Genomic DNA, 23,120 nt, shown 5'->3' on the forward strand with positions numbered 1-23,120 from the left:
CAGATTGAATTTATTAATATTTATACTGATCAATTGTTCTCTCTCCAGTGCAATGTCAAAGATATCAAGAAAGCCTCTTTCCTATTAGTGTTTAATGGTTTAAACAAAATCCATGTTTTATACATAGAACTGGTTGTTTAGAACTCAAGCTAATTTTCTCACAGAAGTAACATTGTATGTGGTAGTTAGGTTTCCTGCTTAGCTTAGAAATGAGTCAATTTAACCTATAACGTATCCAAGGGTATGTTCCAACATAACACATAAATTAGAACCAAATTATCATTGATAAAAATGTTGACAGAGATAAAATATCTCTAGTGTTCTAACTTGAGAAGTAAGACACATATTTTCCTTTTTCAATCTCTTTTGTTTTCCCAACCTCCCACCTCACGGCTACTCATTTTGATACCTAGAAGGAATCAAATACTCCTAAGCTTTCCCATGCCCAGACCCTAGAATGGCAGTGTGCTAATAAGATGAGTGGCAGCGGTAGTGCTAGGATATGGTTACACAACTCTTCACTGCAATCAGTGCTGAAGAGTAAGGAGGAGAGGCAGAACTGAGGAGAGACAGTTAATACACGTGTGTGTGTGGTAAATTGTAAACATAGCAATGTTGGTGAGGATGGTGCAGGACTGGGCAATGTTTTGCTGTAAGTCGGAGCTAACCTGAAGGCACCTCACAACAACAGTACTGTTAACATATATTTACACAGCCTCTCCTCCATATACTTTCCCATTCCATCATTATTAGACTTAGACATGTGAACTGCTTTAGCCAATGGGATGTAGGTGGACATGATGATGCCACATCTGAGTAAAAGTTTTAAAATCACTTAGGTGATCTACCTTGGTCTTTTGTATACCTGCCCTCAGCCTCAGATAGGGGCTACTCATTTAATCTATGGAAACCCTGGTGGTGTAGTGGTTAACAGCTACAGCTGCTAACCAAAAGACTGGCAGCTCGAATCCAACCGGTACTCCTTGGAAACTCTATGGGGCACTTCTACTCTGTCGTATAGGGTTGCTATGAGTCAGAATCGACTAGACGGCAACAGGTTTGGTGGTTTTTGGTATTTAGTCTGCATCCAGCAATGAGAAGCTAAGCACAGAAGACACACAGTCAAATCACTGTCTGGAAGAGAACCAAAGCCAAAATGTAGCTTCATGTAATGGTGCAGGAGAAAGTCACTGAGATTTGAGAGTTATTTGTGGTTAACAAAAGCTGGCTGATACAGGAATTTTCTTCAACCAATTTCCTGCACAATGCATCTGTCTGGCCACTATAGACCTTATAGCTCATCCAGAGGTATCAAAGTGAGGTCACAAACAGTGACTAAAAATAGAAAGGGAAATGGCAGAGCAATACTGAAGTCTAAAGAATTGCAAAAAATGTTATCTATGTTACCCTCATCGCTTGCCTGGATTTTTCAGCCTTCCACATATATCTCCCAATCTCGTTTTCATACATAGCCAGACAAATCCTTTAAAAATGTAAACCAAAAACACCAGAAGAGAGACTAGATAACCGGGAGCTCCTAAAAATCAAACACTTATGCTCATCGAAAGACTTCATCAAGAAAGTCAAAAGACAACCTACAGACTGGGAAAAAACTTTCGGCTACAACTCCGATCAGTGTTTAATCTCTAAAATCTACAAGATACTGCAAAACCTCAACAACAAAAAGACAAGTAACTCAATTAAAAAGCGGGCAAAGGATATGAACAGGCACTCCGCCAAAAAGGACATTTGGGCAGCTAACAGACATGAGGAAATGCTCACGATCATTAGCCATTAGAGAAATGCAAATCAAAACTACAATGAGATACTATCTCACTCCAATAAGGCTAGCATTAATCCAAAAACACAAAATAATAAGTGTTGGAGAGGTTGTGGAGAGACTGGAACACTTATACACTGTTGGTGGGAATGTAAAATGGTACAACCACTTTGGAAATCGATTTGGCGCTTCCTTAAAAACCTAGAAATAGAAGTACCAAGTGATCCAGCAATCCTGCTCCTTGGAATATATCCTTGAGAAATAAGAGTCATCACAAGAATAGATACGTGCACACCCATGTTCATTGCAGCACTGTTCATGATAGCAAAAAGACAGAAACAACCTAGGTGCCCATCAACGGATGAATGGATAAACAAATTATGGTATATTCACACAATGGAATACTACGCAATGATAAAGAACAACGATGAATCCGTGAAACATCTTATAACATGGAGGAATCTGGATGGCATTATTCTGAGTGAATTTAGTCAGTCGCAAAAGGACAAATATTGTATAAGACCACTATTATAAGAACTCAAGAAAAGGTTTAAACACAGAAGAAAACATTCTTTGATGGTTACAAGGGTGGGGAGGGAGGGAGAGGGTTATTCACTAACTACATACTAGACAAGAATTATCTTAGGTGAAGGGAAGGACAGCACACACTACAGGCGAAGTCAGCACGACTGGAGTAAACCAAAGCTAAGAAGTTTCCTGAATACAACCAAACACTGCGAGGGACAGAGTAGCAGGGGCAGGGGTCTGGGGACCATGGTTTTAGGGGACATCTAGGCCAACTGGCATAACAAAGTTTAAGAAAATGTTCTGCATCCTACTTTGGTGAGTGGCATCTGGGGTCTTAAAAGCTAGCGAGTGGCCATCTAAGATGCATCAATTTGTCCCAGCTACCTGGAGTAAACGAGAATGAAGAATACCAAAGACACAAGGAAAATATTAGCCCAAGAGACGGAAAGGGCCACATAAACCAGAGACTTCTTCAGCCTGAGACCAGAAGAACTAGATGGTGCCTGGCTACCACCAATGACCGCCCTATCAGGGAACACAACAGAGAGTCCCTGATGGAGCAGGAGAAAGGTGGGGTGAACTCAAATTCTAGTAAAAAGACTAGACTTAATGGTCTGACGGAGACTGGAGGAACCCCAGAAAGCATGGCCCCCAGACTCTCTGTCAACCCAGAACTAAAACCATTCCCGAGGCCAACTCTTCAGACAAAGATTAAACTGGACTATGGGACATAAAATGATACTCGTGAAGCGTGCACTTCTTAGCTCAAGTAGACACATGAAACTAAATGAGCAGCTCCTATCCAGAGGTGAGATGAGAAGGCCTAGAGGGTCAGGAGCTGGTTGAATGGACACAGGAAATCAAGGGTGGAAAGGAGGAGTATATTGTCAAAGTATAGGGAGAACAACTAGGGTCACAAAACAATGTATGTATAAATTTTTGTATGAGAGACTAACTTGAATTGTAAACTTTCACCTAAAGTACAACAATTAAAAAACAAAACAAAAAAATGTAAACCAAATCATATTATTCCCTTGTCAGATCATGAGGGCCCTTGTAGGTCTAAGGAACTTGGGTTTTATGGTGAAAACTAGAAAGCAACCATATAAACATGTAAATCAACAGCAGGGTGGGGCCACTTACCAAAGAGTCAAGTAATTTCTCCAAATTTTGGTGAGTCTTAACATAAACTACTGTAGTACAGAATAATATTTAATGTCCAAAACAACAGCACTATCATCAAAAAATTAAATTTTTTAATGTACTCAGTTTACGGTAACAGTGAAGAACATAGCCCATTTAAAAATATTTCTCTTTAAGATGTTGCTGAAATTACTCAAGATGTTCAGAAAGACACATTCTCCAGTCTCTGGGTAGTCCAGGGTTTACTGTTATTATTTCAACGATAGCCAACCAGCACGTATGCATTGCTTTTATGTAAAAATGCATTCCAAGTTCAATTCAGCTATTTTTTCTTAGTTTCTCCAGTGTGAATGTACTAAGGGAATATCAAGATTTACAGGCTATGGTCACTGATTGCAATTTAGTGGAGGACTCAGACATGTTCATACTTAGGTAATGCCCTTTACCAGCAGCAGAGTCAGATTATTTTCTACCCTTAAGCGGTAATGGGGCTGGTTATGAGCTAGACTACAGTAGGTCCTAAGAGGAAGAGGCATTGATGCCTCTGAGTATAGTAACTAGTTAATTGCAACATCTGCAAAATATCTTTCTCAGTCATGATATTCCACATAAGAACAAAGAATGTTATGGTTAAGTGCCCAAATAGCGCAGGGGCTCTGAAAGTAACTCCCCCAATGCCAGCTTCTACCTAGGTGAATCCTAAATCAGATGTTTGTAAAATGGGGGGTCTGTGTTTTATGTTATGGGTGAACCCAAATGCAGCTTCTATGGGTTAAAAATGAGGATGGTAAAATCTTAACCGCAATACTGATAGGAAGGGGTTTCAAATAACTTTGCCTTTTAAAATAATTATTCCACGAAGCTCCTCAGTATACGTAATATTTTGTTCCAAACTTAAGTGACTTTATAGGCACATTTTGATACAGGGAATGGGGAGCGTAGGAGAAAGGATACACTAGAATCATTCCTCAAAGACTCAATACTGTAAAATTAAAAAAACCCACCTCTTTTACATTATATATAATAATAAACAGGGCAGTGGAAAAGTAGAAAACAAAATCATATATAAGTTGGAAGGGAGAAAACTGCTACTAAACTTTCAAATATCTTGATTCATATCTAGAAAATATGGAGTAAGATTATTTAACAAAAGAATTGATAAATTAAAAATCCAGATAACCCAGATACTATATATGTGAAAACTAGCAATAAGCCTAAAAGTTCACAAAGCAATCAATAAATTTTATACATAACTAGTTTACTGATAAAATTAAATTATAATTAATGTAGCAGAATAAATTTGTGTCTAACAAATCACATATGCCAGTAATGGAGAAATGATCATAATTTTAAAATAGGCAAATATGATATACATAAAAAATCCAACATAACATTAGCATTCACAGACTTACCATAACAGGAGTGCTTTGGGAAATGACATATGCCAGTAATGGAGAAATGATCATAATTTTAAAATAGGCAAATACGATATACATAAAAAATCCAACAAAAAATTAGCATTCACAGACTTACCGTAACAGGAGTTCTTTGGGAAGTTTTTTATTGATTACAGCTTCATCACTATTTGAGAACATCTGCAAAAACAAAATCATTATGTCATGATGTGTCAAGTGTTACTCAACATTTTAGTATGTTCAACTAAACAGTTTAGAGGCAATCCTCTTAGGAGAGAAGTAAATAAGTAGAGTGGGTATTATAAGCCAAAGTCATATTTTCAGAGACTCTTAAGATGAAAAATGTCTTTGAGGCATTTAATTCATTCCCTGTCTTCAGAGAATAAGAATAGCAGTCACAAGGATAACCCTATGAGCCAGGTACTGTTTTTCATATACTAATGCTTTTAATCTTCACAACAGTCCTACAGTTTTATTATCTTTATTCTACAGATAAGTAAACTGAGTTACAAAAAACTTTACTTGGATAAGGTCACTACAGGGTGACTATTTTAAAATGCCATTAAGATAAGGTGATTCCCCAAACCTCCCTCACATTCAGGGAGGTGTTCAGAAACCTCAGAGAGGAAACACTCTCTTTTGTGCTTTATATATCATGCAGAAAAACGATAATGCTTCATAACCACCACCATAAGCATTCTTAGTGTATCCAAGTGATCATTTAACAATTATTACATTTACTACACTTATATTAATATGTTTAATATGTTACATACTATAAAATATATATATAAATTATATGTACATAAATATACATATTTATATATATTTACTTATGTAAAAATACGTTAAGTAAATAAATTATGGAGTCCCTAGGTGGCACAAATAGTTAAGTGCTCAACTACTAGCCAGAAAGTTGGTGGTTCAAACTCACTCAGAAGCACCTTGGAAGACAGGCCTGGCAATCTGTTTCTGAAAAATCACAGCCTTGAAAACCCTACGGAGCAGTTCTACTCTGCACACATGGGGTCACCATGAGTCAGAACCAACCTGATAGCAACTAACAACTAATATAATTATACTAGTTATTATAATCATTTAACAAGTTACTCACAATAGTACTTTTAAACACAGCCACCATTTCTACCATAAAGATCATAACTGTAAGTCTGTCTAGTAAGCTATGTTTAAAAAGAAATATCTGTACCCTAAAAAGCAGAGTAAAAACAGCAAATACACATCATTGAAGCTAAGAGAAGTATGTTCAGTCTCTGCTATCAAGTATTGCAGAGATCACTCTTGACTTAACGCAATAAACATTCACTGAACATCTTGTAAACATCAGGCACTTTTCTAGTCAAGAGGATACAAAGAAACTAAGAAATTAGAGCAAGAATCTCTTGCTCTACAATGAAAAAAACAGAAACAGGCAAATAATTTAGTAATTATTAGAGATAAATGACAAGAGGCATATAAGAACAAAGGATGGAATGACTCATTCTGCCTGGAGGTGATGTCTAAACTGGGTCTTAAAGGAAGGCCACAAGTTTACTAGGAAAAAAAGGGAGATAATATATACAAGGAGCCCTGATGGTACAGTAGTTAAGAGCTCGCCTACTAACCAAAAGGTCAGCAGTTTGAGTCTACTGGCTGCTCCTTGGAAACCCTATAGGGGCAGTTCTACTCTGCCTTATAGGGTCACTATGTGTCAGAACTGACTCAATGCCAACAGGTTTGATTTTTGGTTTTAATATACACAAAAGCATGGAAACATACATGTAGCCCTGGCACTCCTTCAGAGTGGAGGAAGTAACGAAAGAGAAGTGGTGGGAAAGTAGTAGAGAGAATGTACTTCCCCCTTAATTTCAGACATTTAAATAAGTAATTACAATAATAAATATTTTATAATAATTATAAAAATCTACCTCCCAGCTAAATGGAAACCTCTCTGAGGGCAAGGTCCATGCCTGTCATGTTTGCCATCAGATTTTCAGGGTTTAGCACAAAGACTGACACATGGTAGGAGGTTATTATCTGCTAAATGAACTGATAAGTGGGTGACAGGGCTAGGTCATGAAGGAAACTTGTATACCAGGCTAAAGAATTTGAAACAATACTATAGGGAAGAGGAACCTAAAGAAATTCAACTCTGGACTGGTAGCAAGGAGATTAGATAGGAATCTATTAGATTATAGTCCAAGTAACAGATGATGCAGATCTATGTAAGATTACAAGAGTGCTGGGAATCCAGAAAAGAATCTGGAGACAAAAAGGATTTTTAACTACGTAACAGGACTTAGTGGCTGCAAGTTGGATTATCTAGCAAGTTTTAGTGCAAGAAACAGATTACCTTTTGATAAAAGTAATGCTACTGCCTGACAATTACGTATTTTTTAAGAAAATTATCTAAAACAATAATTGGGCTTCCCTATAACTTCTACCAGTTAGTGGAAGTTGTTAAAAATCCAGACGTTCCTCTCTAAGGCAGTCTTTCAAAAGGAAGCCATCATATTTCCTCCTGAACAAGCTTGTTGTTAGCTGCTGTGGACTCAGTCCCCAACTCATGGGGACCCTCTGCACAACAGAATGAAATGCCTAGTCCTGTGCCATCCCCATGATTGGATGCAGATCAGACTGTTGTAATCCACAGTTTTCACTGGGTGATTTTCAGAAGTAGTTCTCCAGGCCTTTCTTCCTATTCCTTCTTAGTCTGGAAGCGCTACTGCAACCTGTTCAGAATTCTACCACTAAATCGCTAATGCCTCACATAAAAAGAAAAACAAAAATCAAATACCGTGGAGTCAATTCCAACTCACAAGGACCTCAGGTGTGTCAGAGTAGCACTGTGCTCCATAGAGGTTTCAATGGTTGATTTTTCAGAAGCAGGTCACCAGACCTTTCTTCTAAGGCACCTCCAGGTGGACTTGAATCTCCAATCTTTCAGTTAGCAGCCAACTGCGTTAACCACTGTACCACCCTGGGGCTCTGTCAGGGTCTTAGAAACTAATAAAGTTGCCTTCCTTTAGAGTCCAAGTGCCCCCCTTGATGGTCGGGTACCCACTGAAAACCTTACAGAACACAGATCTACTCTGACATATATGGGGTCACCATGAGTTGGAATCGACTCCACGGCAACTGGTTTGTTTTTAAACATAATCAGAATATTTTATTATCATTGGAAGTGACATAGTAATATGGCTTAGAAAATAATCCTAGAGGCTGACACATAATTTTAGATGTTTTCTAGGAAACTCAAATGGCTTCTACTCCAGTTCATGCTATTATTTATAAAACAAATGTTTCACAGAAGCAATAGAATATTATTTGCCTTAGATATTTTACTGTTTCAGCTGAATCTGAACTCTAGGTTTCTCATATAAAAATATAAAGGATGTCAGCAGGGGTGGGGGTCTGGGGACCATGCTTTCAAGGGACATCTAGGTCAACTGGCATAACAAAGTTTATTAAGAAAATGTTCTGCATCCTACTTTGGTGAGGGGTGTCTGGGGTCTTAAAAGCTTGTAAGTGGCCATATAAGATGCATCAATTGGTCCCAACCACCTGCAGTAAAGGAGAATGAAGAACACCAAACATACAAGGAAAGTAGTGGCCCAAGAGACAGAAAGGGCCACATAAATCAGAGACTTCATCAGCCTGAGACCAGAAGAATTAGATGGTGCCCAGCTACCACCAGTGACCGCCCTGACAGGGAACACAACAGAGAGTCCCTGACAGAGCAGGAGAAAAGTGGGGTGCAGAACTCAAATTCTAGTAAAAAGACCAGACTTAATGGTCTGATGGAGACTGGTGGAACCCCGGAAAGCATGTCCCCTGGATGCTCTATCAGCCCAGAGCTAAAACAATTTCCGAAGTCAACTCTTTAGACAAAGATTGGACTGGACTGTGGGACATAAAATGATACTCATGAAGAGTGTGCTTCTTGGCTCAAGTAGATACATGAGACTAAATGGGCAGATTCTGTCTGGAGGTGAGATGAGAAGGCAGAGAGGGTTAGGAGCTGGTTGAATAGGCATGGGAAATCAGGGGTGGAAAGGAGGAGTGTGCTATCACAGTATAGGGAGAGCAGTTAGGGTCACATAACAATGTATGCATAAATTTTTGTATAAGAGACTAACTTGAAATGTAAACTTTCACTTAAACTACAACAATAAACAAATAAATAAAGGATGCCAAAACCAATTAGATCAAGGCTATGATAAATTATATCAAAGTTGTAAAGGACTTCAGATATTGCAATAATAAAAATAATAAAAACCAAACCTGTTATCGTCAAATCGATTCCGACTCATAGCAACCCTATAGGACAGAGTAGAACTGCCCTATAGGGTTTCCAAGGAGCGGCTGGTGGATTCAAACTGCCGACCTCTTTATTAGCAGCCCAGCTCTTAACCACTGTACCACCAGGGCTCCAATTCAGATATAATAGCAAAAGAGAAAGTGACTGTTCTTAGGTAATCTTATTTTATATTAACACAGGAATATATCATTATACTTTTTGTAATCTATCCACAATTACAAAGAAGTAGTCGGGGAAAAGGTGGGAGCAACTGTATTGCTCTCTCCCTATTACTTGTTTCAAGGTAGGAAAACCCACTGCCGTCGAGTCAATTCTTACTCATAGCAACCCTATAGGAAGGACATAACCACCTAAACAAGCAAGTAGACACTGCAACAGTCTTGGTGATTTGGTTTGTCATACATTAGCACAGATTGCAGCTTTGCATAAAACTGTAATTGTCTTTCTATAAATTAAATAGCTGAGGAATGTAACTTTTAAACCACTTGTTTCAAATCGTAATTACATCATCTGAGAGTTTCTGAATATCAATAAGTATCTTTTTGCTATTATTCTAGCCCTTATCACTTTTAAAATCTTTGACACATGTGATTAGTTCACTAACATAATGAATTTAAATGCTTAGCACACAAACAAGACCCAGGAAACCATTTCACAGGCTATAAAGTCAGGATCTGAAAATAGGAAGATAGCTTGAACAAAGAAAATAAAAAATAAATAAATACTTGCTCAGTAGTGACCCCTGCTGCTTAAATTAAAGTTAACTCCAAAACAGGAAAGTAAAGGATTTGATCCACATTCAAGTTCTACAGATGATATATAAAATTTAATCAGATACTAGTTATCTGCCAATATTCATTCTCTTCTTCTAGAGTAACAGAATCTCCAATTTTTAGCTGGCACATGGCTGTGTGGAAAGAAGATTTTATTTCCCTTGCAGCTAGATAAGGCCAGGTGACCAAGCTCTGGCCAATGGGATGTAAGGAAAAGTGAATAAGTGAAATCTGGGCGTGTCCTTAAAAAGAGTGCGTGCCCCTTCCTTCTTCCTTCATTCCTCTGCTTAGAATGTGGTTTGAATGACTAGAATTCCATGTTTACTATGAAGGCCACAGTTCTGGAGTAAGCAGATAAAAACGAAAAGCCTGTAGGTGACTACAGGGATACCATAGAAGCTCAGAACTGTCTACATCTTGACTTTAAATGAGAGAAAAATAAACTTCTCTCCTGTTTAAGCCACTTTTAATTTGGGTCTCTGCTACATGCAGCTAAGCTTATTAATATGTTGTTGTTGTAATATATTTTAATTTTAAAAGGCATCTTTTTCACATTTTAACATTTATGAAATTCGGAAGCATCCTACAATCAAAATCAAAAGCATTTTTTAGTGGTGTATAATATAATGGTACATTTTATAATTCATGGCATCTTTGATTTAAAGACATACAATGAAGCATAATCAATAGGAGGAAAACAGAACTTAATGACTGTTTGTTGCTCCCCAAACACACTGTGCACTTTTGCTCATGCTATTTTCTCTAGAGCACATGTAACCAAACATGCCTGTGCTGTAAACAGATTAATGTTCACTGGACATACTACCTATTCCCTGAAGTCTTTTCCAGTCTCCCTAACTGGATGTAACTGCTCTCTTTCTATGAAAACCCACAGCGCTCCAAAGCTCGGAACACCAGTTCAAGCTAACATGGTGTCCTTATACTTGACTGTAGGGTCCAGTAGGAAAAGTATCTTGTCTGTTTAGTTCACCACAATATACTCAACACCCAAGACAGCGCCTAGAAATTGCTGAATCAAGGAATGAATGTTTATACAGGTAGTCCCTAATTTATGACGGGGTTCCGTTCTGATGACTCCGTCTTAAGCTGGTTCTGATGTAAGTAGAATACCTTTTTTTTTTAGTTTTCATTACTGCCTGCTATACAGCAGTGTTCTGAACAATAAATCATAACACTGAACATCTACAAGTGAACATCTGAGAATGACAGCATCAGCAAATTATGTGCTGCAACACTGTATGCAGTACATATTAATAAGATGTAAAAACAAAGAACAAAAAAACCAGACAGTTGCAAAGGAATAAATAGGAACAAACAGATTGAATACCATTACAACAGATGACAACAATTAAAATATCTGAAGAAACAAAAGTTTAGGGACCTAGTTTATAGCCCATTTATTTCAAGGGACTTAGCTACAATAAAATTCATGTTTAAAAAGAAATGTAACAACTGCTAAGTTTTCACTGTCATTAAATTTCATCTGTATATGGCATTTTCCAATAACTTTATTATTGTATAACTCACATATCATAAAATTCACCAATGTTAACTGTATGCATTAACGGTTTTTAGTAAATTCATAAAGTTGTACAACCATCTTCACAATTCAATTTCAAAACATTTCCATCATTCCCAAAAGATTCCTAATGCCCATTTATAATCAGTTCCTGTGCCCTAATGCCAATTTATAATCAGTTCCTGTGCCCATCCCCAGCCTCAAGCAACCATTAATCTGCTTTCTGTCTTTCTAGCTTTTCCTTTTCTAGACATTTTACATAAATGGAATCATGTCATTTTTTGCAATTTTTACTCTGCATAATGTTTTTGAGGCTCATTCATGTTGTAGCATGTGCCAGGTGATTCTGCTCTCCTACCTGAACTCTGATACAGAAACTGGTACTTGGAACTGGGGCATTGCAATAATAAAAAACTAAAATGCAGCACTGGCTTTGGGACCAGGCAGCTGACAGAGGCCGAAAGGGTGGCAAGGAAACTGTTGGTGGAGGCTGGGAGAACAATGGAAACTGCTATTGAAATCTGGAAAAAGGATGACCCCATGTTGTGAAGCTGGGGAGCAAGTGGAAAAAATTACCACTTGTGGTTCACTAGTATACTGATCTGGATGGGGAAAATTCCACACAGAATTTTGAAAGTGCTAACTGGCTTCTTTCAGCTGCATCTGATAAAGTACGGGAAGAGATAAGTTGAACGGAATTGCACAGTTTATTTAGAAGAAATATGGAGAGCCTAGGAATTGGTGGATTGATCAGTAAAACGGTTCCCCATCTTCTCTCTCTCAAGCCAATAAAAGAACCTCAAAATAAGAAATGCCCTTAGGGTAAATATCAAATCAAGGATGTTGTTCTAATTCCCTTTTAAGAACTCAGTAAGATTTAAGATGATGCCTAGCTGACCCTCAGCTAGACAAAAGAGCTTCTAAGAAGCTTAAGGGCATTATGCCGCAGCAGCCTGACAAAACCAAAGTAGAGAAGGTCTACCTTCAAATGAATTACGGATACAGCTTTTGGGACATGGAATGAACCCAATCAGATTAATAGAATATCCAAAACTTTTTTAAGGAAGTTGTGTCAGCTGGACGAAAAGAGACAGAGACAGCTCAAAATGAAAAGAGGCCTCCAGACCTCCAGCTTTCTATAGGTAGGAAACACACTGAGAAAGTTACTCAGCTTCATAAGGCATTTTTTATGTAAAAGATCTCTCAGAAGGCAGAGCCAAGAACCTCAAAGAATGATGGATTAGGAAACCATTTCCAGGGAGTAGAACTGGGTCCTAATCAAGGAGCACATCATTGTATGTTGGGCATGTGGGGTAGATAGCTTTGCTTTTTAGTTCACAGGTCTCTGGGTCAAGAGGAACTGCCCTTGAGGCACTTCATCCACATCTGAGCCTGATGTAGATAACAAGATACAAGTCTTCAAACTAATTTGATTTTGGATAAGACTTCGGAGGGGATATTTTACATGTGGGAAGAATGTGAAACGGAGGCATTGGTGGTTCAGTGGTAGTTTTTTTTTAATTCAGCAAATGACTTTTTTTTTTTAAACTGTGCTTTAAGTGAAAGTTTACAGTTCAAGTCAGTTACTTATACAAAAATTTATACACACATTGCCATGTGACCCCAGCTACTCTCCCTATAATGTGACAGCACACTCCTCCTTTTTACCCTGAATTTCCCATGTCTATTCAACTAGCTCCTGTCCCTTTCTGCCTTCTCATCTCGCCTCCGGACAGGAACCGTCCGTTTAGTATCATGTATCTACTTGAGCTAAGAAGCACTCTCTTCACGAGTATCTTTTTATGTCCCATAGTCCAGTCTAATCTTTGTCTGAAGAGTTGGCTTCTGGAACGGTTTCAGTTCTGGGCTAACGGAGAGTCCAGGGGCCATGTCTTCTGGAGTCCCTCCAGTCTCAGTCAGACCATTAAGTCTGGTGTTTTTACTAGAATTTGAGTTCTGCACCCCACTTTTCTCCTGCTGTGTCAGGGACTCTCTGTTGTGTTCCCTGTCAGGGCGGTCACTGGTGGTAGCTGCGCACTATCTACTTCTTTTGGTCTCAGGTTGATACGGTCTCTGGTTTATGTGGCCCTTTCTGTCTCGTGGGCTAATGTTTTCCTTGTGTCTTTGGCGTTCTTCATTCTCCTTTGCTTCAGGTGGGTTGGGACCAATTGATGTATCTTAGATGGATGCTCACTAGCTTTTAAGACCCAAGACGTCACTTATCAGTGGTAGAATTCCTGCTTTCCATGCATGAGACCCAGGTTCAATTTCTGGCCAAGGCACCTCATGCACAGCTACCGCCTGTCTGCTAGCAGAGGCTTGCGTGTTGCTATGATTCTGAACAGGTTTCACTGGAGTTTCTAGACTAGGAAGGACTAGGAAGAAAGGCCTGGTGATCTACGTCTGCAAATCAGTCAATGAAAACCTTATGAATCACAACAGTCTGATCTGCATCCAATCATGGGGATGGCATAGGACCAGGCAGCTTTTTGTTCCATTGTGCAGGGGGTCGCCATGAGTCCAAGCCAACTTGACAGCAGCTAACAACAAGAATGTGAATCATTGGAACCAGAGGCCAGACTGTGGTAGATGCTTAAAATAATGGCCTCAAATGAATCACACTTCCTCGTGTCAATGCCCTTTTGCAACGTGATTTGGCTGCTCCTCCCTTCAAAAGGTGGAGTCTATTTCCCCATCCCTTGAAAGTGAGTTAACATGGGGACTTGACCTCCAAGACTAGGCCTCTTAAGAAGCACTGCAGCTTCACCCTCTTGAAACACTCCTGCCACCATGTAAGAAGCCTAGGCTAAACTTCTGAATGATGAGAAACCATGTGAAGAAAGAACCAGCTGACAGCCTGTGAGTGCAGCCTCTTAGATGCTACAAACCCAGTCAAGTGACCAGATGACTATAGCCTCATGAATGACCTTTGGAGATACTGGCAGAATTGCCAGGAGGAGTCCTGCCAACCAACAGAATTGTGAGAAATAATAAAATGTTTTAAATCACTAAGTTATAGAACGGCTGTTACACAGCAAAGGCTACTAAAACAGGTTCTAAGTTGAAAAAGTTTGACTCACGATCTTACTTAACTACCTAAATTCACAGATTTGAATAAAACTTGTGACATACAAAGGCAGCCTGACATAGGTTAAATCTTTTGGTGGGAGGAAAATTTGAGGGATCAATTAAGAGTGAATTTTCATAAAGAAATCAAGAGTTGAAGTTGCAAAAGATTTTAAGTTCTTTTTTCCTATAAGTAATTTTACTGATTATGCCATTCATTCCCTCACTCAACCAACACCAGATGTTTTTCCAATTGGCTAGTTTTCTTGCCAGAATCTAAGAGGAAAAACATTTCTGTATGGCTAAATAAACCTTAAACAAAATAAGTTTATAATTCCTCCACCCAACATCTTGTCTCTAGTAGAAATGTAATTGCTTTTTAGAAGCAAACTACTGCCAGTGTATTACCATGTCATGACTGAATTTCTCCTTAAGAAAGAAATCCCTAGACAAAAAGCACCAAGGAAGGGATACATTTAGGAAACAGACACATTACTTAATAGGTCAAACTTTCTGCTCTGGACATCTTTTAACATCTGACTCAATATTCTGAGCTTTCATTTATGCTGACTTTTCTGTTTACTTAACCAAAATCTATATTCACTACCAGTTCTTTGCTCTTGGTCCTAAATAATTATCTATATACTTTTATTCTGTTCTCTTTACAATATTTCTTCTACATCCACAGCTTTAACCATCCCCAGCAACATCCTCGGGTTCTGAGGACTCTCATGAACTCTGGAGAACCCTTGGTATGACTGGATCTCATATTAACTGGTGCTGCTCAATCCTGGATCTCTTCCATGCTGTAAAAATGGCATGGCGGAGGTGTCTGACCTCCTCTAACTTCATGAGGGGAAGAGAGAATCACCATCGGCATCAGCAGCCCAAGGCTGATTCCTATGAGGCAGAGGTCAGACATGCCTCTTCTCTCTAACCTTTTACCAATTCTGACACAAGCTGTTCCTCCCATGGCACTCTCTACTTCTCTGCTGGGTTTGATAACTTGCAATGGCCACACAGAACTCACAGACGATATTCACAATTATGGGGTTTATTAAGGAAGTTCAAGAGGTTACAATTCAGGATACAGTTCTTCAATCAGGACAGCCTCTTCTCAGTCTTGCCTGCAGGCAGGCCTCTCTCTGGCCCTTTGCCCATCAGTCTGGCTTCTGCTCTGTTTGGCCAAGCGTTAAAAAGCTCTGTAGCTCCACTGCTAAGTGCCCAAAGGCACCCCACTTGGCCAGTAAGCCTCAGCCTCAAGGCACTCAGTTCTCTCACTCCATAGGTCGGTCAGCCTAGCTCCACCAAGCGCCCAGAGGCACCCCACTCTGCCTGCAAGCCTTCTGCCGGAAGGCGCTCAGCTCGCTCCCTCAGTGAGTCAGCATACCCACTGACAGCCTTGCTCCTTGGGCCAGGACACTCACCGTGCTGTCTCACACCAGTCTCCTTAATGGTTGCAAACGCTCAAGGCAAACAATCTTTACTAATTAAGCTAAACTATTGTTTGGTTTAAGGAGCCCTGGTAACGCTCAGGGGCTAACCAAAAAGTCTGCGGTTCAAATCCACCAGCTGCTCCCCAAGAAAAAGATGTGGCAGTCTGCTTCCATAAAGATTTACAGCCTTGGAAACCTATACGGCAGTTCTACTCTTTCCTATAGGGTTTCTATGAGTCAGAATCGGCATATCGCCAATGGGTTATTGTTTGGTTTAGAGAAGACTTAAGGGGACATTTTTGGTTTAAGATTTAAAGATCAACTCAGGGCAATAGTTTTGAGGGTTCATCTAGCCTCAGTGGCTCCAGAAAATTTGGATTCCATGAGGATCTGAAATTCTCTTCCACATATTCCCCCTTTTGATCATGATTCTTTTATAGAATTTTTGACCAAAACACTCAGAAATGGTAGCCAGGCATCATCCAGTTCTTCTGGTCTCATGGCAATTAGCCACACACTGCATTTTTTCCTCCTATTCCTGACTCTCCTTCTTCCTTTGTTGCTCCAGGTGGATAGAGACCAACTGTTATATCTTGGATGGCTGCTTGCAAGCTTTTAAGACCCTACACACCAGAACTAGAAGCATTAAACATGACATTAGGCCAGTTAACTGGGATGTCCCATGAAACCATGACACTAAACTTCCAAACCAAGAAATCAAATCCCATCAGGTGTTTGGCTGTACATAAAAAGCCTCAGAAGCTGTTTTTTTTTTTTTTTTTTTGTAAATGTATTTATCATACACTATTTGCCAATTCAATTATTTACAGGTGTACAACTTATTGACATCAATTTCATTAACCAGCTGTGCGATCCTTATCCTTAATTAATGCAAATTTACCATCACTGTAAACCCAAACTCAGTGCTCTATAAGCAATAGACCCCTCCTTTCCCCCTCCCTTCTGCCCTGGTAACCACTGATAAACTCTATAATAGAGTTTATTATACTCTATACATTTGTCTGTTCTTGTCTTTTTATATAAGTGAGGTCATACAATATTTGGTCTTCCGTGATTGACTTATTTTACTCAATATAATGTCTTCAAGCTCCATCTATGTTGTAGCACGTATCAGGACTTCATTTCTCTTCCTGGCTGAGGAGTATTCCACTGTATGTATGTACCACATTTTGTTTATCCATTTTTCCACTGATGGGCATTTAGGTTGTTTCAAACTTTTGGCTATTTGAATAATGCTGCAATAAACTCTGGTGTGTACATATGCCTTTTCGAGTCACTGCTTTCAAGTTCCAGGGGTATATATATTGCTAGCAGCGGGATTGCTGGGTCATATGGTAGGTCTATTTTTAGTTTTTGAGGAGTCGTCACACTGTTTTTCACAATGGCTGTACCATTTTGCATTCCCATCAGCAATAGATAAGTGTTCCAATTTCCCCACATCCTCATCAACATTTTTATTTTACTTTATTAATTTTAGCTATCCTAACCCACTGGTGTCGAGTCAATTCCAACCCACAGCAACCCTACAGGAGAGAGAAGAATTACCCTATAGGGTTTCCAAGGAGTGGCTGGTGGATTTGAACTGCTGACCTTTTGTTAGCAGCGAATGCTTAACCACTGCGCCACCAGGGCTCTAGCTACCCTACTGGGAGTGAAATGGTATCTCATTTGGCTTTGATTTGCATCTCTCTGATAGCTAATGATATTGAGTATCTTTCCATATGTTTGGTGGCCATCTGAATATCCTCTTTAGTGAAATGTCTATTCAAGTCCTTTGCCCATTTTTTGATTGGGTTATTTGTCTTTTTGTTAAGTTGCTGAAGTTTTACATATATTTTGGTTATTAGATTCTTTTTAAAAAAACTGTATTTCTTTTGTTGATGTTGAGAATATATACAGCAAAACACATACCAATTCAACAGTTTCTACATTACAATTCTGTGACATTATTCTTTGAGTTGTGCAACTATTCTAATCCTTTTCTGAACTGTTGCTCCCCCATGAACATAAAACTCACTGCTCCCTAAGTTTCCGACCTAATCTTACGAGTTACTGTTGTCAATCTGATCCCATACAGATAAATCTTGGAAGAGCACAATGCTCAAGGCAGATATTCTTTACCAGTTAAGCTAAACTGCTGTTTGGCTTTAAGAAGACTTCAGGGGATACTTTTGTTTTAAGGTTTAAAGATTATCTCAGGGCAACTGTTTCAGGGGTTCATCTAGCCTTCATGGCTCCAGAAGGTCTGGAGTCCATGAGAATTTGAAATTCTGTTCTGCATTTTCCCCTCTTGATCAAGATTTTTCCACAGAGTCTTTGATCAAAATGTTCATTAACAGTAGTCGGGCCATCATCCAGTTATGGTCTCGTGGCAAAGGAGTGGTCATTAGATTCTTATCAAATCTATGATTTCGAAAGACATTCTCCCAATTGGTAGCTTGTCTTTTCACTTTTTTGGTAAAGTCTTTTAATGAGTATTTAGTTTTTATGAGTATCATTTATTTAGTCTTTTGCTGTTTGTGCTTTTGTTATCATATTAGATAATTCATCGTTAAAAGTTAGGCCCAACAGCAACTTAAGCGAATTTTTAAAGAAAAAGTCAAATCAGACAAAAGTGTTTTAGAAAAACAGCAGACTCCTCCATATCCCTTCTGTGCACACTTCCAAATCTTCTAAGGGGTTCTCCTGATATTTACCTCTATTTTTCCAAAAACACTTGATTTATCAATTTTTGGTATTATCAACTGACATCATGTGATGGAAAGTAAGTATTCAGCTTCAACCTACACCCCAACTCTCTATCCCCTACATAATTTTATCACAATCGTTGCTTAAGTAGCTTATGAAAAAAAGGTTCATGGAAACTGAATTTTTTTTGAGTCCTTGAATGTCTAAAAATATCTTTATCTTCACACTTGTTTGAAAGCTTGGCTGGGAATAAAATTGTGGGTTGGAAATCTTTTCCATTCAGGACATCTGAAAACATAGCTTAATACACTTCTAACTTACTGTGTTATGGCTGTTACATGCAATGCCATTCTGAGTTTTGATCCTTTGTATATGACTTTTAGTTACTCTTCCTGAAAGCTTTTTGTATATTCTCTTTATTCTCAGTTTACTAAAATTTCATGATCAAGCCTCTTGGTGTGAGTCTTTATTATTCCATGAACCCTTTCAATTTGGAAATCTGTATCATTCAATCTGGAAATTTTTATATCATTTCCCACTGTTTTCTCTAACTTTTCATTCTGGAACTCCTATTAGTGAAATACTGGACCTCCTGGTCTGTCTTTTAATTTTTAAATTCTTTTTCTCCTATTTCCATCTTTTTGTTCAGTTCCTAGGAAACTGCTTCAATTTTATCTTCCAGCCCTTTTATCAATTGTTTTCTAGGGGGGAGCAGTTATCATAATATTTTTTAATCCCAAGAGTTATTTCTTATTCTTTGAAAAGTTTTTTTAAAACAGTATCCTGTTCTTTTGAAGACTCAACATCATCTTGTTTCTCAGAAATTAGTTATCTTTTCCCCCCTTAGCTTTTTCCTGCTGTTCTCTGACTTCTCTATTACTTTTTCTTTTGAGTTCCTTTTATTTTCTTTGTTTGTTTGGCCTCTCTCATTTTGGAGGCTTTCCTCAACTATCAGGTTATCCTGGGTTGTACATTCATTTCCAAGGCATTAAGAAGCTAATTGGAAGTTCTGTGTAATTTCAGTGTCCCACCAATCTGTATAAAGATTTTCATATAATTCCTTGGCTCCATATCCCTACACTCTTCATGTATCTGATGCTTCTGGGTCCAGAAAAAATCTCTAGTCTTCTAGAGGGGGAAGAAGTAGTCAGTCAATACCTGCTTTTAATCCCAAAACCTCACCCTTGTCTTTTATGAGACCTTTTGCCACCAAGTCCTGGCTCTTTCTGGAAGTTCTGTTGGATAAACTTGCTTGCTTCTCATTGACAGTCCTCTCTGCAGACAACACAGGATACAGCTTCCTCCATTTGGCTAAATCACTTAACCAGTCCTTCACCCATTTTCTATCTTCCAAAAATCAGTTGAAATTTCTCATCTACTGTGGTTTCCTCTTCTACTCTTTTGTTCCTGTGGTCTTATGTCTTTATTTTTTTAACTATCATTTTAGTGTTGTATGAAGAAGAAAAAAGATATAAACGCATTGGGTCAAATCCCTGTATTTAACCAAAAGGCCCATGCAACATTTAAATGTTTTGGATAAAAATCATAAAAAGTATATGTACTAAAGTTATGGAGACCACAAAGCTCATTAGGATAAGTAACAGAATCAGGATTCAAAATAATTTCAAAAGGACGGTATCAAGAGGAAACTGGGCAGGGATAAGTTAAATACAAAACAGAAAACCTGGTCTGACAACAAACTTGGGCAATTTTATAGTGAATCAATATATACTTACTGTAACAAATTAAAGAAGAAAACTATAATCTTAGGATACATTAATGGGAAACTAAGGAAGATAACCTGCTGCTGTCATTACGTACCATCGAGTCGGTTCTGATTCATAGTGACCCTATGAGCGAAACACTGCCCAGTCCTGCGCCATCATCACAATCGTCACTATGTTTGAGCCCACTGTTGCAGCCACTCTGTCAACCCATCTCATTGAGGATCTTCTTCTTTTTCAATGACCCTCTATTTTACCAAGCATGATGTCCTTCTCCAGGGCCTGGTCCCTCCTGATAACATGTCCAAAGTATATGAGATGAAGTCTCGCCATCCTCGTTTTTAAGGAGCATTCTGGCTGTACCTAAGACAGATTTGTTTGTTCTTCTGGAAATCCATTGTCCAGCACTACATCAGACAATGTTCTGCTGCTATTCATAAGATTTTCACTGGCCATTTTTTTCAGAAATAGATGGCCAGGTCCTCCTTCGTAGTCTGTCTTAGTCTGGAAGCTCCGCAGGAACCTGTCCATCTTGCTGATATTTGAAATACTGGTGGCATAGCTTCTAGCATCACAGCGACACACAAGCCACCATAGTACGACTAACTGACAGATGAGTGATGGATATATTTTGGGTGGTTGATAGCAACTCTAATGTTACATTTGAAACTGAGTATCATGAGTATCATTTAGAGAATAGATTCTAGGATAGTGAGAGGTTCTAAAACTAAGTTTTATGAAAAATGGTAAAAATATGAGAAACATTCAAAGTCTTAAATGGAAGAACATTACAGCTGCTTAAATACCTGAAGAATTCTTCAGAATAGAGTAGTTCTATATTATTTAAGATAGCCAACATAGAAAAAAATGGAGAAATTTTGTATTAAGGAAGATTTTGGCTTAAAAAACTTTGTAAAGTAGTGTGCTCTTCCTTTTCGTGGTCAGCCAGCCTTTTCAATACTAGGGATGCCATAAAGTAGATTATTGCATTAAGAAGAAGCTTGAACTAGATGATGCTAAAGTTCCTACCAACAGAGAAACCAACAGAAATAAACTAATAAGAGAACCAACTGAAATTAAAAAACATAATTTACATAGGGATTATAGAATGTTCTAAAATAGGTTTACACTAACAGTTATTTTTCTTTAACATAAAAAGGATTAAAATTAAAATTAACATAAAAAAGGATTAATCAAGACTGAGGAAAAAGTAGGCCAATGTAATTATTAGATGTATGAATGAATTTAGTACATAGGTTGCCATGCGTCAGAATTAACTTGGAGGCAACTAACAACAACAACCTAGAATACAGTCTCGATAACTCTGTTCTTTGGCAGTAACTGCTCAATCCTGTCCCCAAACCAGTGGTAATCCAAAGCAAAATGAAAAAAATTAGCACAAAATGACATTTTTCATAAATCTATATGCATTTCATTTTTAAATGTTGGAATTATATCCTTCATATTTGCTGTAAATTGGCTTGCCTTGTGTGGTATGTAACACCTCCTTGAGCTTTTCAGGGGTCCTGCAGAAAAATTATGACCTGCACCTTGTCAGTATTTTCTACAGGAACTTGGATTTGACTTTCATCTGCTCTGCTAAGTCACTATTTCTTTTTCTGCTTCTCTTCTCACACAGAAAGGATTTTACATACGTCTCACAGTTTCATGAAAGATGGAGCTTAAATTCCTGTTTTTTGCTGATTTTCAAAAAGAAGAGCCTGGAAATGTTTTTACTTTGTTGTCTTAAAACCAGAAAGCAGTGATTCTTGTAATTTTTTAAGTCAAATAACCTTGAGAATGAGTCAACTACCGTTCAAGGACTAAACATTTATGTTTGATAATGAACTCCCAAAGGATAACACAATTGAAATCAAGAACTCAAATGCTAGGTTAAATTAGACTACTTCTTGTTTTTCAAACACAACTTATACTTTCTCATCTGTATGGCTTTATATCTTCTACTCAGAATTTTATCCATTTCTTAATGCCCAACTCTAATACCATATCCACCATGAAAACTTCTCTGATCCTATTAAGAGAGGAATGCTTCTTCCCCACTTCTGGGTTACTAGAGGAAAAATTTTCTCTAAATACACTCCTGCCTTCTCTGTACTTTTTTACTTAAAAAGATGGAGTGACTATGTGAACCTACCTGATTGGTAAATCTTAGAAAAATGAAGCACAAACTTGGTTTAGCTCTGTGTTTCTACCTTTTAAAAACAAGTGTTCTCTACTTCTTTAGGCCCAGACCCTACCCCATGTAGGTAGACTAGATCCAATACAGCACTGCTTAGAACCAGCTAGGCTGCCTAATGGACTTCAGTTAGTGAGCACAATTTGGCTCCAACGCTGAAAGTTGTATCTCCAACCTGGTCTCTATCAGTAATAAAGGTAGTGTTTTGACCCCCATCTGCTTCTCCTGTTTTCTCAGTTGTTCAGAATTTTGGTAAGGATGAGGGGTTCTTTTACTGGAGATTTCTTTAGAAATCTCAATATTTTCTAGGTAGATATGTACCCTTACTTCTCTGTAATCCTTAGCACTTTGCTTAAACTTCTATTATAGAGCTGAAATTTTGTTTTTTACCATGTTCTCTTCTGACCTACTAGTCTATAAAATTTTAGAAGATGGATTAATCATAATGCTTTGCACACAGCAAGCCACAAAACATCTGTTGGATTAAAAGA

At 38.3% G+C, this 23,120-nt stretch overlaps 1 protein-coding gene across 4 annotated transcripts in view; it reads right to left on the reverse strand.

Annotated features, from left to right (window-relative positions):
- FBXL20 (F-box and leucine rich repeat protein 20) overlaps positions 1-23,120 on the reverse strand; it is a 103,712-nt gene that overhangs the window by 58,941 nt on the left and 21,651 nt on the right. For all 4 annotated transcript variants that reach the window (XR_002824367.1, XM_023732811.1, XM_004378023.2 and 1 more), the window contains exon 2: positions 4,985-5,046. Coding sequence is in view for 3 of the 4 variants with exons in the window: in XM_023732811.1 (XP_023588579.1) it covers positions 4,985-5,046 (62 nt within the window). In the remaining variant the exon portion in view is untranslated. The remainder of the gene's footprint in view (positions 1-4,984; positions 5,047-23,120) is intronic.

Source organism: Trichechus manatus, unplaced genomic scaffold (assembly GCF_000243295.1).
Source record: "Trichechus manatus latirostris isolate Lorelei unplaced genomic scaffold, TriManLat1.0 scaffold00054, whole genome shotgun sequence".
Taxonomy (NCBI): domain Eukaryota; kingdom Metazoa; phylum Chordata; class Mammalia; order Sirenia; family Trichechidae; genus Trichechus; species Trichechus manatus.